We start from the raw sequence: 13,606 nt of genomic DNA, 5'->3' as shown, positions 1-13,606 counted from the left end.
ACAAAAATATTTTATTCATGAATATTCTCTCTGATTACCATCACTATCAATAAATATTGGAGCAGGAAAATTATTGTCTCTGACAATCTTGTTGTTTCTGAAATATCCAATAACTTGGTCATCATTTGGATAAATGAATGCCCCAACTCCATCTCTTTTCCCCTGTTTCCAGCCGCCAAAATAGATTGTTCTGTATTTTTCTGTAGCAGAAAAAGAAATTCCAGCACCATCCAACTTCCCCTCCTTAAACTGACCAATAAGGATGTCCTGATTGGGTTCTTGTCTAATAATTAGGTTTAACAGATAGGATAATGAATTTATAAAAAATAAGTACTTATAAATCAATTTCATGCCTAATGAACACAGAACAACAGATTTTTGAATTCTACAACCAAAATATTATTTTATTTTTGATACCTTAATATTCTGAGAAGGTTGTATTTTACAAACAAAAATTGGTAAGAAAATATTTTCCCTTTGTTACTTCAGTTAATGGATATAGAATTCTTGAAATTGTGACAGGAGAATTTTAGTCGTAAATTGCTAATAGTCCTCAATTTCCTCAATGGCTTAGATATTGGTTAAAATGGTTGTCCATGGTCAGTGGTGAGGCAAAGTCATAAGGTTGGGGGATAGGTGGATATTGTTATATTAGCCAGGGTATGCAGAAATATCCCACAATATCCATGTATTATATTTCCATTCCCCAGTTGTAAGTCTTCTTAAAAATTGAAATAATATGAAAGGTTTGTAGGTATGAAATCAAACTTTTGTACTTTTGATATTTTTTTTACTTGTGTCCTAACCAACAACCAAAAATAGCTTAAAACCCTGAATTAGTTAAATTCCCTGAAAAGTTAGCAGTTATTGACAGACTGATAGTTGGACGAACAGAGAATTCTACTTTGTCGAAAATTAAAACAACCTAACAATAACATCTTTCATAATTATATCTGTTCCTCCCTTTGACCAAATCCATTAGGTAAATCATCCACCCACATGCCTGTATGTCTAACTCCTTCATATATATTATCAGACTCCCTGTAATCTCCAAATCCATGTCTTGTATACCAATCTTTAAGTTCTCCATGATAAGTTTCATAATTGCCTAATCTGACAAACTCCATATTGGAGGCGCATGGTATAATTTCATCTGGTTTATCATTAGTTAGACTCCAATTAACACACTTAAATTTTAGTTCTCTGATGTTTGATGTATATCCTAATCCAATGGGTCTGCTATTGTTGATCGAAGTATACCCAACAACACCTCCACTCGTAAAATACATTAACCCTTTATATATATCTCCTAATTGGAAATTTCCATATATATAATTCTGTCCTGGACGAAACTCTAGACCAATTCCATCAAATTTATCCCCTCTGAAATCTCCAACTAATATTCTTCCATCAGGACCAATCCAAAGCCTTTTTTCAACTGTACTGTCACCTGTCAGTGATCCAATAGTTTCCTTCACACTTGAGACATCACTGAAATTTGTAGTTTTATGTAGCACAATGATTAGGTACACAATATGCAGAATTATAAGTGAGAATGTAAATCTGAAATTCAGAGAATCCAGGCTACATACATGCAAACATAAGTTTGGGACAAAAGAATCTGAATTACTAAGGGTTATAACATTCACAAAAGAAAAGAATATAGAAGACATTATTGATATTTGTAGTCAATTTAAAAAACAGATAAAAAGAATTTCAAGAGATTTCACCTTACTATCTCTTAAATTGCAGCAAAGTAAAATACAGATATTTAATGTGTTTTAAAGAGTTTACTTGCATGGTTAAAGGAAGTGTGAACGTAAAAATTTCACATCTGATTATCAAATATTAACATTTTCTAAGCAAATTTCACTACACTGATCAACCAAAAACGTCCTATTAACAAAAATATCCAGGAATAATGCCTTGATTTTATGATATTTTGGGAGGGAAAAAGGAAAAAACAGGGAAAATCTAAACGTTTTTGTTTCTTAAAATGTTTGTAGGGAAATTTACTTGTCAAATATAGTTGAAACAATTTACTTACTGTTAAGGATTTATTTTATGATATAAAATTGCTAATTATTTTTTTTTATAACGTAGTAATAAGGTAATAAAGATCTATTTTAAATTTGTATTAATGACAAAAAAATACTTCACTGTATACAAAGGGTTGAATCTCAAAGGTTATTTGAAATAATAATATCCTTTTTTATTGTGTTGGACAATTAATAACCCACTTTGGAGAATTAGTTTACACTTTTATCAGACTAATTAAAAAGAAATATTGCACCTTTATTATTTACAAATTTGTAATTAAAGGTTGGCGAGAGATGGGCCATCTAAAGTTACTTGGATACTAATAAGAAAACCTGTTTCTAGCTTTGTTATTGTATTTGGTTTTTCATAAAAAATATTGCTAATTTTATCAATTTCTAAGTAACTATAAATCGGTATAAAGCAAGGATTTAAAAAATTATTTCATCCAAACTTGTTTCTTGCGGGGGATAAATACATTTTGGAGGGTGATATAAAAATAACAGTAGTTGTTATCTTTTTTTTAAATTTCAACTGGAACAAAACTGTTTAAACGTACAAGTTAAAAGTCAGCTTAACCGGTAGGAAAAATAGAGAACTATGTCAAAAAGTTTAGTTTTAGCTATAGAAGGAAAAAGACAATTAACTGCACATTTATACAGCATGACCCTCGAAAAAGTATTTTTAAGCATCTGCAGCCCTTATTTCTCAATGAATTATTAAAAAATGCATATGTCCTTGTTCTCCATAGTATTCCACGTAAGTGGATATAAAATTTTTTTTTTTACCTCCATTAACACCGGAGATTTTTAGAGCTAAAGTTTTGAAAAAGTGACTGAGAAAAAGAATTTTTTTTGTTTCTCTTATTTTTTGGATGGTTATATTATGTTTTTCTGGCAACTGAATAATGAGACACAAAGAAAAACAAGTTAACTAAATATTTCTTTTTTATTCCACCAAAAAATATAAATTTTTAATGGCAAAAAATACTACTGAATGAATTGATTATTTGCAAATCTTAGGTTATTTATTAACCCTTATTTATAGAAAAGGATTAATTATGACAGTTGCTCCGCCTACTTTTCTGACATCTCAATTATTTAATAGGGGGTAAATTAAGCTTTTTAGACTAAAAAATCATTATGTTTATTTTTATTTTCTTTATAACTTTTTTGTTATTAAAGTTAGGATTGTGAAACAAAAACAATTTTCCTGCTATATTCATAGAGATTTATTTGGTTTTTTAATCTTAAACAATTTTGCCTAATAAGTAAGTTTTTCAAAATATCATTAAACTAAAAAGACTCAAAAAATATGTGTAAAAAAATGCTTTTTACTCAAAAACTAAATTTTTATTTCATTTTTGTATAAAGTTTCTGCTAGTAACAAAAATAAAAGGATTTCTAGCTTAATTTTGCTAAAAAAGTCGTTTCATGTTAAAAGTTACTTTTTCCTCAGTCACTTTTTCAAAACTTTAGCACTAAAAATCTCCGGTGTTAATGAAGGTAAAAAAAAATATTTTTATATCTACTTACGTGGAATACTATAGAGAACAAGGACATATGCATTTTTTAATAATTTATTGAGAAATAAGGGCTGCAGATGCTTAAAAGGGGGACTGCCATTTACACATCCAGCAAATTTACAGTGGATGTGTTTATGCCAGTGCATTGGATGTATTTATGACATACTGAATTTTTACTGTATAAATGACAGTAAAATCGATTCTCATGCCATAAATACATCCAACACTGGCAAAAACACATCCCATATTTTTATACATATGTCAAAAATACATCCGACACTGGCATTTACACATCCATACTTTTTCATTTATATGTCATAAATACATCCAACACTGGCATTTATACATCCATAGCAATTTTACACAAAATGATAAGAAAACACACTTGTATATTATTTGAGTTATGATATATTTGTCAGGTTAAAATAAAAAGCATTTTTAAGATTTAAATTAAAATATATTTGTCAGATTAAAATAAAAAAAACATTATGTGATGGATTGTTGTGACGATCTTGACCTTGTCACAATTCTATATATTGGTCTACCAAAATCATCAACCAACAAGTCAGACATATCCCCACTTCCATATTGATTGTGGGGTCTTGGAGGTCCTGTCCCTTGAATCCCTGTACTTCTATCTCCTTAATAAATAAAAAAAGATTAGTATTTATTGTTTATTGAATTTGATTATAAACCCTAAACCTTATTTTATACCAATTAAATATTCTCTTTTTTAAGAAGCGTTGATACATTTATGATGAAAATACTCGATTATATATTCTATATCTACATATTTTATTCTGGTTGCGACACAGGCTTCGTAAACTTGGGTGATGAAGGAGAGCGGATCGGATACTATAGCTTCCCGGATGGCAAATTTGGTCTCGGTGACTTTTGATTCAGCAGGGCTAGGTAGATGTAATCTCCCATCACTTATTATATGCACAGTTGGAATACTAAAAAAACAAAACGCAATTTACAATTTGCAAAGGAATAATATATATATATTTTACAAATAAATAACAAGATCTAATGTAATTGTTTATAACCCCCAACTGTTTTGATATATACATTATACATATTTATATATATACAAATATATATAAACATAAAAATGTAGTAAACTTTTACCTAATAATTTGAGGTTCTTAATTAGTCTCTTGGGCGGCTTCTTTTGAAGTATAACGGCAGCTTATCGTGGCCTTACAAAGTGCCTCACAGCAACTAAAGGTTCCCAGTTGTTTTTGTTGTCACAAAAAAATAGCCTCTGGCTCTGCCATAATAAAACAATGAACTAACAATAAATATCTAAATTATAATATTATATAGCAATAATTTGACCACCTGCGGAAATGTATTGATGTTTTGTAGGGAGCATCTTGAGAAAAAGGGAAGTAAATAGGGGGAGAGTAACTAAAATAGGGTAAAAAGTTTAAGACCTATACATACTGTACAAAATATAATTAATTGTAAATAAATATTCATATAAATTAATCTAGATGTGTATTTGCCAGTGTTGGATGTATTTATGACATATCATCGAAAAAGTATGGATGTGTAAATGCCAGTGTTGGATGTATTTATGACATATAATTGAAAAAGTATGGATGTGTAAATGCCAGTGTTGGATGTATTTATGGCATGAGAAAAAGTAAGAAAACATTTTGCCAAAAATACATCAACTGTAAATTTGCTGGATGTGTAAGTGCTATAGCCCCGCTTAAAAATACTTTTTCGAGGGTCATGCTGTATAGTCTGGAAATTTTTTCTCCAATCTTAGAAATAGTAAAAATCGACGGAAAAAGCCGTTTTTTAAGGAAACGAGAGACAGTTTTGCCCTATATTTGAGATTATATGAAAAAGATGATGTTAAGATTTGATAATCTGATGAAAAATTTTCTCTTTCACAGTCCCCTTAAGATCATTGCAAGGAACTTCTATATCTATTCTTAAAATCAGCTGAGAAAATAATTCCTTTACAGATAATCAAATTAGATACACAGATTTTACTTAATTGTCATTGTTAAAGATAATTTTCACAAAAAAAGGGAAGAATTTTAAATAAAAATACCATTTGATGATATCACAACAATGAAATGCATAGGTCAACAAAATAATACTTTTCAGACATTCCATTTTTATTCTGAAATATAAAATTCATGTAATTATTCATTAATTGTAAATTGTGATACACAATAGAATTTATTATTTAACAATAAGTATTGAAAAATTAATAGATAAGAATACAGGGAGGAGGTGCAAAGCTTTATATACATTATTCCCATTAAATTTTGAGAGATGCAGTGAGCAGATGGATAGATATCATGAGGAATTTAATTTGATATTCAATGTTTCAGTATTTTCTAACTGATTTAAAAATTGCTCCTAACATGTATTTTATTTCATGTATGAAGAAAGGAATGGGTAGCAAACTTTAAGTACAAATGTAAAATTTTAAAATCTCTATTTGTTATTGTCCAATATTTCATAAGATTTCATAGTTTTAATGTTTTTTTTCAACAAAAACAATTTTTTTGGAAACAGTTGTTAGTTAATATAAATTGGAACTGGACTATTGATATCACGCACAATCTTGCCAGCTTTAAAAATTCCAATTAATTTCTTCCCTTCTGGATATATAAACACTCCAGCTCCATTTCTTTTTCCTCTCTTCCAACCACCAAAATATATTGTTCTAAACTTAGATGATGGTGTTACTGAAATTCCTGATCCATCTAATACACCTTGATAGAATTGTCCTATAAAAGTCTCCTGGTGAGGATTAAACATTATTCCAAATCCATGTGGCTTTTTGTTTCTAAGATTACCTATATAACATTTTTTTCCTTCACATATGCTTGATTGATTGTAATCTGATAGGTCAAAGAACTGACCATACTCATTGAAATAACCATCATAAGCTACAATTTTCATATTGGAATCACAATTGGATGAATTTGATAAATCCCATTCCTTACAAACAATATCAAAATTATTGATTTGTGTTACATAACCTTTACCAAAAGGAGCTGATTTTTTAAATGAAGAAAATATAATCTCATAACTTTCAGAAAGTTCAATTCCTTGTAAAAATTCTCCATCTTCAAAGATACCATGTTGATAATGACCTCCTGGAACAACCTTTAGGCCTAAACCTTCTAATTCATTGACTTTAAACTCTCCAACTTGTATTTGGCCATTAGAAAGCTCTAACAAATCAATGTGTTCAAGACACCTATCATCAATAATAATATCATTCTTCCAGAGTGCAATAATTGAACTGCCATTCATAAATGTTAGATTTCCACAGCCATGTTTCAAGTCATTTTCCCAGAATCCTTTGTAAATTGATCCATTATAATAAACTAACTCTCCAAAGCCACCTCTTTTTCCATTAATCCATTCTCCAGTGTATTCATCACCTTTCCTATTCCCATATGAAGAACCATATACAAATGTTCCATTTCCATGTCTTAATCCTTCTTTGAACTGACCAACATAAGTTGAAATATCAGGATAAGTTACATTGCCAAACCCATGTGCGAAACTATTTACATGTGTTCCAATATATACAGTTCCATCTACAGCTCTTGTTGTACCAAAGCCATTTATATCATCATCATGAAACTCTCCAACATAACTTGAGCCATCATGTCTAATGAGCACTCCATAACCACTTACAAGATCATTTTTAAATTCACCTACAAAAACTCCATCAGGCAGCACCATTGTTCCATTTCCATGTCTTTTATCATTTTTCCATTCACCATCATATATTGTGCCAGAAGCAAATTTGACTAAACCATAACCATGTTTTTTTCCTTGTTTGAATTCGCCTTTGTAGGTAGCTCCAGTGTTGGTGTATTCACTTCCATTTCCATGTTTTTCACCCTCCACCCATTCACCTTCATATTTGGTACCATCCGCCTCTTCTAAAATTCCTACACCATTAAAAGAGTTATGTAGAAAACCTCCTGAGTATTTAAAAAGTATATCTGAACCTACGTTATAAGTAAGTGTTCCATTCCCATGCCTAAGGCCCTCTTCAAATTGTCCAACATAAGTAATACTAGCATTGCCACTTAGTGTCAAAATAAAGGATCCTTGTCCATGTGCAAGACCATTTTCAGTTTCTCCAACATAGGATTCTCTTTCTCTAAGTGTCTTAATCTAAAAAATTCATAATAGTTATTTCTCGTATCGTATTATAAACGGCTTTCCGCAGATATAGAATGTACAATTATAAGATTAAAACTAGTTTTTTTAGCCCCGAGGTGCCGGAGGCACCGGCTTATGATTGTACATTCTATATTCGTAGAAAACTGGATATAATACGATGCTAGACATAGTTTTTTCATATTCATGAGAACCGGTTCCTATCCACCAGATTTAAATGAATACAAGAATAGTTATTTCTTGTATCGTATTATAAACGGCTTTCCGCGGATATAGAATATACAATTATAAGATTAAAACTAGTTTTTTTAGCCCCGTGGTGCCGAAGTCACCGGCTAAAAAAACTAGTTTTAATCTTATGATTGTACATTTCTATATTCGTAGAAAACTGGATATAATACAATGCTAGACATAGTTTTTTCGTATGGATGAGAACCGGTTCCTGTCCACCGGATTCGAATGAATACGAGAAAATGTATTACCATACTTGCAAATTCCACTGTAACGCAATATTATATTGACATAATACATATTTGAATGTGAATAACCAAAATGATTCAACAACATACATGTAGGATGTGATATTATTTTCTTTAAAGGGACTGTGAACAGGAAATTTCTCATAGACAATCAAACCTTAACATCATCTCATTGATAAAATCTCAAAGATAGGTCAAAAATGGCTCTCATTTCCTTAAACAACAGCTTTTTTCGTTGATTTTTACTAAATCTAAGATTGGAGAAATTTTTCCGGAGTATATAGAATTATAGATGTGCAATTAATTGTCTTTTTCTTTGTCTATAAAAACTAAACTTTTTGACATAGTTCTCTATTTTTCCTAACGGTTAAGCCTACTCTTAACATAATCCTTGCCTTTTACAAATGTATAGTTGCTTAGGAATTGATATAATAAGCAATATTTTTATTTAAAATCAAATACAATAACAAAGCTAAAAACTGGTTTATTTATTAGTAAACAAGTAACTTCAGTTGGCCCATCTCTTACCCACTCTTGATTACAAATTTAAAGGAACCCTGCAAGAAATACCCTGCTTTAACCGCTTAAAGCCTGCCACGAGTAGACTCAATACCCAAAATTTAAATCCTCCAGCTTCAATAACAAAAAAGTTACAGACATTACAAAATGATTCTTTTAGTACAATAAAAATTTTGAAATTAAATATTAAATTATGTCGTCTGGAAACAAAATTAAAAGCTTATCTTTGTCAGAAACTTAGGCTGCCAGTAACTGATAACATTTTTACAATAAAAACACCCCTTTTTATAGTCAAATGTCTTTTAAAAATTTGGTTTAAATTGCCTTTGAAAGAGTAAAATCTTAGCGGGAAAAAATTAAATTAATGTAAGTAATACAGATGCTCAGCTGTGATTAGTTGTTCAGCAGACTTAGTGCAGACTCAGGCTTCTGATTGGCTGGAAATAATAGAGGCTGGTATTCTAACGCTACAGTACTCTCAATACAATGCAAATTAAACTGATTTTTTTTAATGATTTTGACTATAAAGAGTGTTTTTATTGTAAAAATGTTATCAGTTACTGGCATCCTAAGTTTCTGCCAAAAATAAGCTTATGATTTTCTTTCTAGGCAACATATTTTAATGATGAAAATTCTATTATTATATTAGCAATGAAAAAATTTCAAAATTTTCATTGTACTAAAAATATGATTTTGAAATGTCTATAACTTTTGTTTTTGAAGCTGGAGGCTTCAAATTTTGGGTATTGGGTCTACTCGTGGCAGTTTTTCAGCAATATATTTCTTACATGGTTCCTTTAAAATAATAAAGGTGCAATATTTATTTAGAAACAGTCTGATAAAAGTGTGATCTAAATATCTTAAGTGGGGTTTTTATTGTCCGACACAATAAAAATCGTTTTTTCGTATTCATGAGAACCGGTTCCTATCCACCAGATTCAAATGAATACGAGAATAGTTATTTCTCGCATCGTATTATAAACGGCTTTCCGCGGATATAGAATGTACAATTATAAGATTAAAACTAGTTTTTTTAGCCCCGAGGTGCCGGAGGCACCGGCTAAAAAAACTGTTTTAAATCTTATGATTGTACATTTTTTTATTCATAGAAAGCTAGATATAATACGGTGCTAGACATAGTTTTTTCGTATGGATGAGAACCCGTTCCTATCCACCGGATTCAAATGAATACGAGAAAGTATATTATCATTTCAAATAACCTCTAAGATTATTAAAACATGAATTGGCAATTTTATTTATATTTTAAATTTGTATCATTGACAAAAAAATACCTCACTGTCTTCAAAGGGTTGAATCTCAGAGGTTATTTAAAATAATAATATTCTTTTTTATTGTGTTGGACAATAAATAACCCACTTAGGAGAATTAGTTTACACTTTTATTAAGAAATATTGCACTTTTATTATTTACAAATTTGTAATTAAAGGTGGGGAAGAGATGAGCCAACTAAAGTTACTTGGATACTAATAAAAAACCTGTTTCTAGTTAAATAAACAATATTGCTTATTTCATCAGTTTCTAAGTAACTATACATTTGTTTAAAGCAAGGATTATGTTAAAAGTCAGCTTAACCGTTAGGAAAAATAGAGAATTATGTCAAAAAGTTTAGTTTTAGCTATAGAAGGAAAAAAGACAATTAAATGCACATTTATGTAGTCCGGAAATTTTTCTCAATCTTAGATATAAAAAAAATTGGCAGAAAAAGCCGTTTTTTAAGGAAACAAGAGATAGTTTTGCCCTATCTTTGAGATTATATGAATGAGATGATGTTAAAGGGAGTGTGAACGTAAAACTTTCTCCTCTGATTATTAAATCTTAACATTTTTTACGCACCTTTCCCTATACTGATCAACAAAAAAAGACCTATTAACAAAAATATCCAGGATTAATGCCTTGATTTTATGGTATTTTGGGAGGGAAAAAGGAAAAAACAGGAAAAATCTGAACATTTTTGTTTCTTATAATGTTTGTAGGGATATTTAACTTGTCATATATAGTTGAAACAATTTACTTACTGTTAAGGATTTATTTTATGATATAAAATTGCCAATTAGTTTTTTAATAATGTAGTAATTAAGTAATAAAGATCTATTTTAAATTCGTATTATTGACAAAAAAAATACCTCACTGTCTACAAAGGGTTGAATCTCAGAGGTTATTTGTTGTGTTGGACAATAAATCACCCACTTAGGAGAATAAGTTTACACTTTTATCAAACTGTTTATAAAGAAATATTGCACCTTTATAATTTACAAATTTGTAATTGAAGGTGGGTGAGTGATGGGTCAACTGAAGTTGCTTGGATAATAATAGAAAAAAACCTGTTTCTAGCTTTGTTATTGTATTTGATATTAAATAAAAAATATTGCCTTTTTTATCAATTTCTAAGTAACTATACTGTAGTTTAAAGCAAGGATTATGTTAAAAGTCAGCTTAACCCGAAAAAGCTGTTTTTTAAGGAAACGAGAGACAGTTTTGCCTTATCTTTGAGATTATATGAATGAGATGATGTTAAGGTTTGATAATATGATGAGAAATTTTCTTGTTTACAGTCCCTTTAAGAAATAACATAGTAATATCACAAATGGGTACTTCTTGAAAAAGATTACATGAAAGGCATCAGATGTCAACCACCCAAGGTATTAGACATGGATATGTCCTATGCATTATCAAAGAAGATTTTTATCTTCCTGAAAATGAAAATCTCTCTTTCGACGTCTATTGTCTAATGGATTTAGATAAAATCTTAGGATCGACTGCAGTTCATGGTAAAATATTGCTGGTAAGCAATATTTCCAAAATCTATGAATTTTAAAGGCTGCTAGCTGCCAAACGGCTGAACGTACAGATCATGCCCGCACACTGTTTTAAGCCACATAAGAAGGCCTACAAATAATCTGGAATAGCCATAAATCAATAATGCATAATTATCTCGCAGTGCAGAGAAATGCACAAAAAAATATTTTACTCGTTTTTTCTTCAGTAAAGCTTTCCCTGTGCATAATTGGATCTTGGCTATTCCTGATTATTTGTAGGCCTTCTTATGCCGCTAAAAATGGTGTGCGGGTATGATCTGTACGTTCAGCCGTTTGGCAGCTAGCAGCCTTTAAAATTTATAGATTTTTGGAAATATTGCTTACCAGAAATATTTCACCGTGAACTGCAGTAGATCCAAATCTTAATACCTGTACTTTTTCAACATCAATTCCATTTTCATTTACAACACTATAACAAAAAATATCTTTATTACTTTATTTACAAGTACTAGCGGCTACGATCCTAGAGGCCTCTAGTGGCACTTTAAATGTTTTTTTTTATATTTAAAATATGTTTATGTTGCGTTTCAAGTTTATGTTTGCGTTGAACTTTCTTTCTAAAATCATCTTTCATCGATTTTTTTGTGATTTCTCTTGGAAGGGTGGTGGTACCCTCCCACAAAATAGTTAAAAACCTTCCCGGGACCTATGAGAATCTACCCTGTTAAAGAGAACCCAATCGGTTCAGCGGTTAGTGAGATCCTTTGGTACAGACACACAAACACAGAGACATCCTGTTACTTTAGTATAAGGATTACATAATCACAACTGTTAACTGACCACAGTATCCCCCTATATTGAAATAGAAATCTAAATTTAATTTGTGGCCATCAATACTGCTATATATTGCTACTTGTTGACAATATTCATTTATTAGCTTAAAAGGCTTTGAATTTTTTGTTAATTTCAACAAATGTTTCTAACATCTTTCTAGAATAGTACAAAAATGAAAAAAAAGGTCTGATAATATGTTTACATTAAAATCTAATTATATTACTATGAATGATAGTTTTTGGCACAAAAAGTCATCCATTTTAATTAATATTGATAAAAAGAAAAGCACAGAAATCATGGAATGACAAATAAACAAAGTTAGGAGCAGATATTTAGTTATGATGAGAGATGTGAGTTGTATAATTGTTGCTTTTTAGTGTGAGTTATATTCACAAAAAATCACATATAACCAGTTTGTTAAAGACATACAGACAGATTAACTATTGAGTAACTTCTCTACTTAAAATGCTCACTAATGGATGGAGTTTGTTATTAACAGGGCCAGTATGTACATTTTTCTCCTCATTTTATTCTGAAATAGTACATAATTTTAAAAGTTTAGCACAAATAGGACATATAAGAAGCTTCACTGAAAAGGAGAACCATAACAGTTCAGAAGTATCAAGATCCTTTGCTACATACAAAAAAGCTTGCTACTTTGTATAATACTAGCGGCCACGCCCCCTAGAGACCTCTAGGGGTACTTGAGGAGGAGAAAGTCAAATTTGATAACACAATTTCATATTTTAGATATTAAAAGAAAAAGTAAAAAAAATTTTAAGGCGAAAAATTTTTTTTTGGGGGGGGGGGAAGTCCAACCCTCATTTTTAATTTTAGTTTAAAAAAAAATTTAAATTGTTTTTTGGGGGGGTGGCGTATTTTTTTTCTAGGGGCGATTTCTCTTGGGAGGGTGGTGGTACCTTCCCCCAAAATAGTTATAAACCTTCCTGGGACCTATGAGAAGATACCCTGTTAAGGAGAACCCGATCGGTTCAGCGGTTAGCAAGATCCTTTGGGACAAATTTAGACAAACACACAAACATCCTGTCACTTTATTATAAGGACTAGCAGCTACCCCCCACCACCACCCCCCAATTTTTATTTTGGTTAAAAAAAATGTAAAATTTTTTTTGGGGGGGATGGGAATTTTTTTCTAGGAGCGATTTCTCTTAGGAGGGTGTTAGTACCCTCCCCCAAAATAGTCATAAACCTTCCCAGGACCTATGAGAAGCTACCCTGTTAAGGAGAACTTGATTGGT

General features: G+C 30.6%; 2 protein-coding genes and 1 long non-coding RNA gene across 3 annotated transcripts; all 3 read right to left on the bottom strand.

Annotated features, from left to right (window-relative positions):
* Window positions 1-538: 538 nt before the first annotated feature.
* Window positions 539-5,701, bottom strand: LOC145331739 (uncharacterized). Its single transcript, XM_080176573.1, has 2 exons — window positions 5,634-5,701; window positions 539-1,491 (listed from the first exon to the last, which is right to left on the bottom strand). Exons 1-2 carry the CDS (start codon window positions 5,696-5,698, stop codon window positions 948-950), a joined length of 609 nt encoding a protein of 202 aa, XP_080032699.1. The 5' UTR covers window positions 5,699-5,701; the 3' UTR covers window positions 539-947.
* Window positions 3,951-4,799, bottom strand: LOC145332248 (uncharacterized). Its single transcript, XR_013884107.1, has 2 exons — window positions 4,694-4,799; window positions 3,951-4,203 (listed from the first exon to the last, which is right to left on the bottom strand). It is a non-coding gene; the product is annotated as an uncharacterized LOC145332248 (long non-coding RNA).
* Window positions 5,698-12,875, bottom strand: LOC145331738 (uncharacterized). Its single transcript, XM_080176572.1, has 3 exons — window positions 12,821-12,875; window positions 11,943-11,982; window positions 5,698-7,732 (listed from the first exon to the last, which is right to left on the bottom strand). The coding sequence occupies exons 1-3, from the start codon at window positions 12,871-12,873 to the stop codon at window positions 6,110-6,112; spliced, it is 1,716 nt and encodes a 571-aa protein (XP_080032698.1). The 5' UTR covers window positions 12,874-12,875; the 3' UTR covers window positions 5,698-6,109.
* Between the last annotated feature and the right edge of the window lie 731 nt (window positions 12,876-13,606).

Source organism: Acartia tonsa, chromosome 11 (assembly GCF_053477335.1).
Source record: "Acartia tonsa isolate MP-2025a chromosome 11, ASM5347733v1, whole genome shotgun sequence".
Taxonomy (NCBI): Eukaryota; Metazoa; Arthropoda; class Copepoda; order Calanoida; family Acartiidae; genus Acartia; species Acartia tonsa.
Note: the sequence above shows the minus strand (reverse complement) of the source record. Positions and strands in the feature narration are given on the sequence as shown.

Coding starts and splice junctions, on each gene's coding strand:
- LOC145331739 (XM_080176573.1), bottom strand. CDS start 5,698: ATGGAATGTCTGAAAAGTATTATTTTGTTGACCTATGCATTTCATTGT. Junction 1,492..5,633: donor TGTTGTGATATCATCAAATG/GTATTTTTATTT, acceptor TACAAATTTCAG/TGATGTCTCAAGTGTGAAGG.
- LOC145331738 (XM_080176572.1), bottom strand. CDS start 12,873: ATGAGGAGAAAAATGTACATACTGGCCCTGTTAATAACAAACTCCATC. Junction 11,983..12,820: donor ATAACAAACTCCATCCATTA/GTGAGCATTTTA, acceptor TTTTTGTTATAG/TGTTGTAAATGAAAATGGAA. Junction 7,733..11,942: donor TTGATGTTGAAAAAGTACAG/GTATTAAGATTT, acceptor TGAATTTTTTAG/ATTAAGACACTTAGAGAAAG.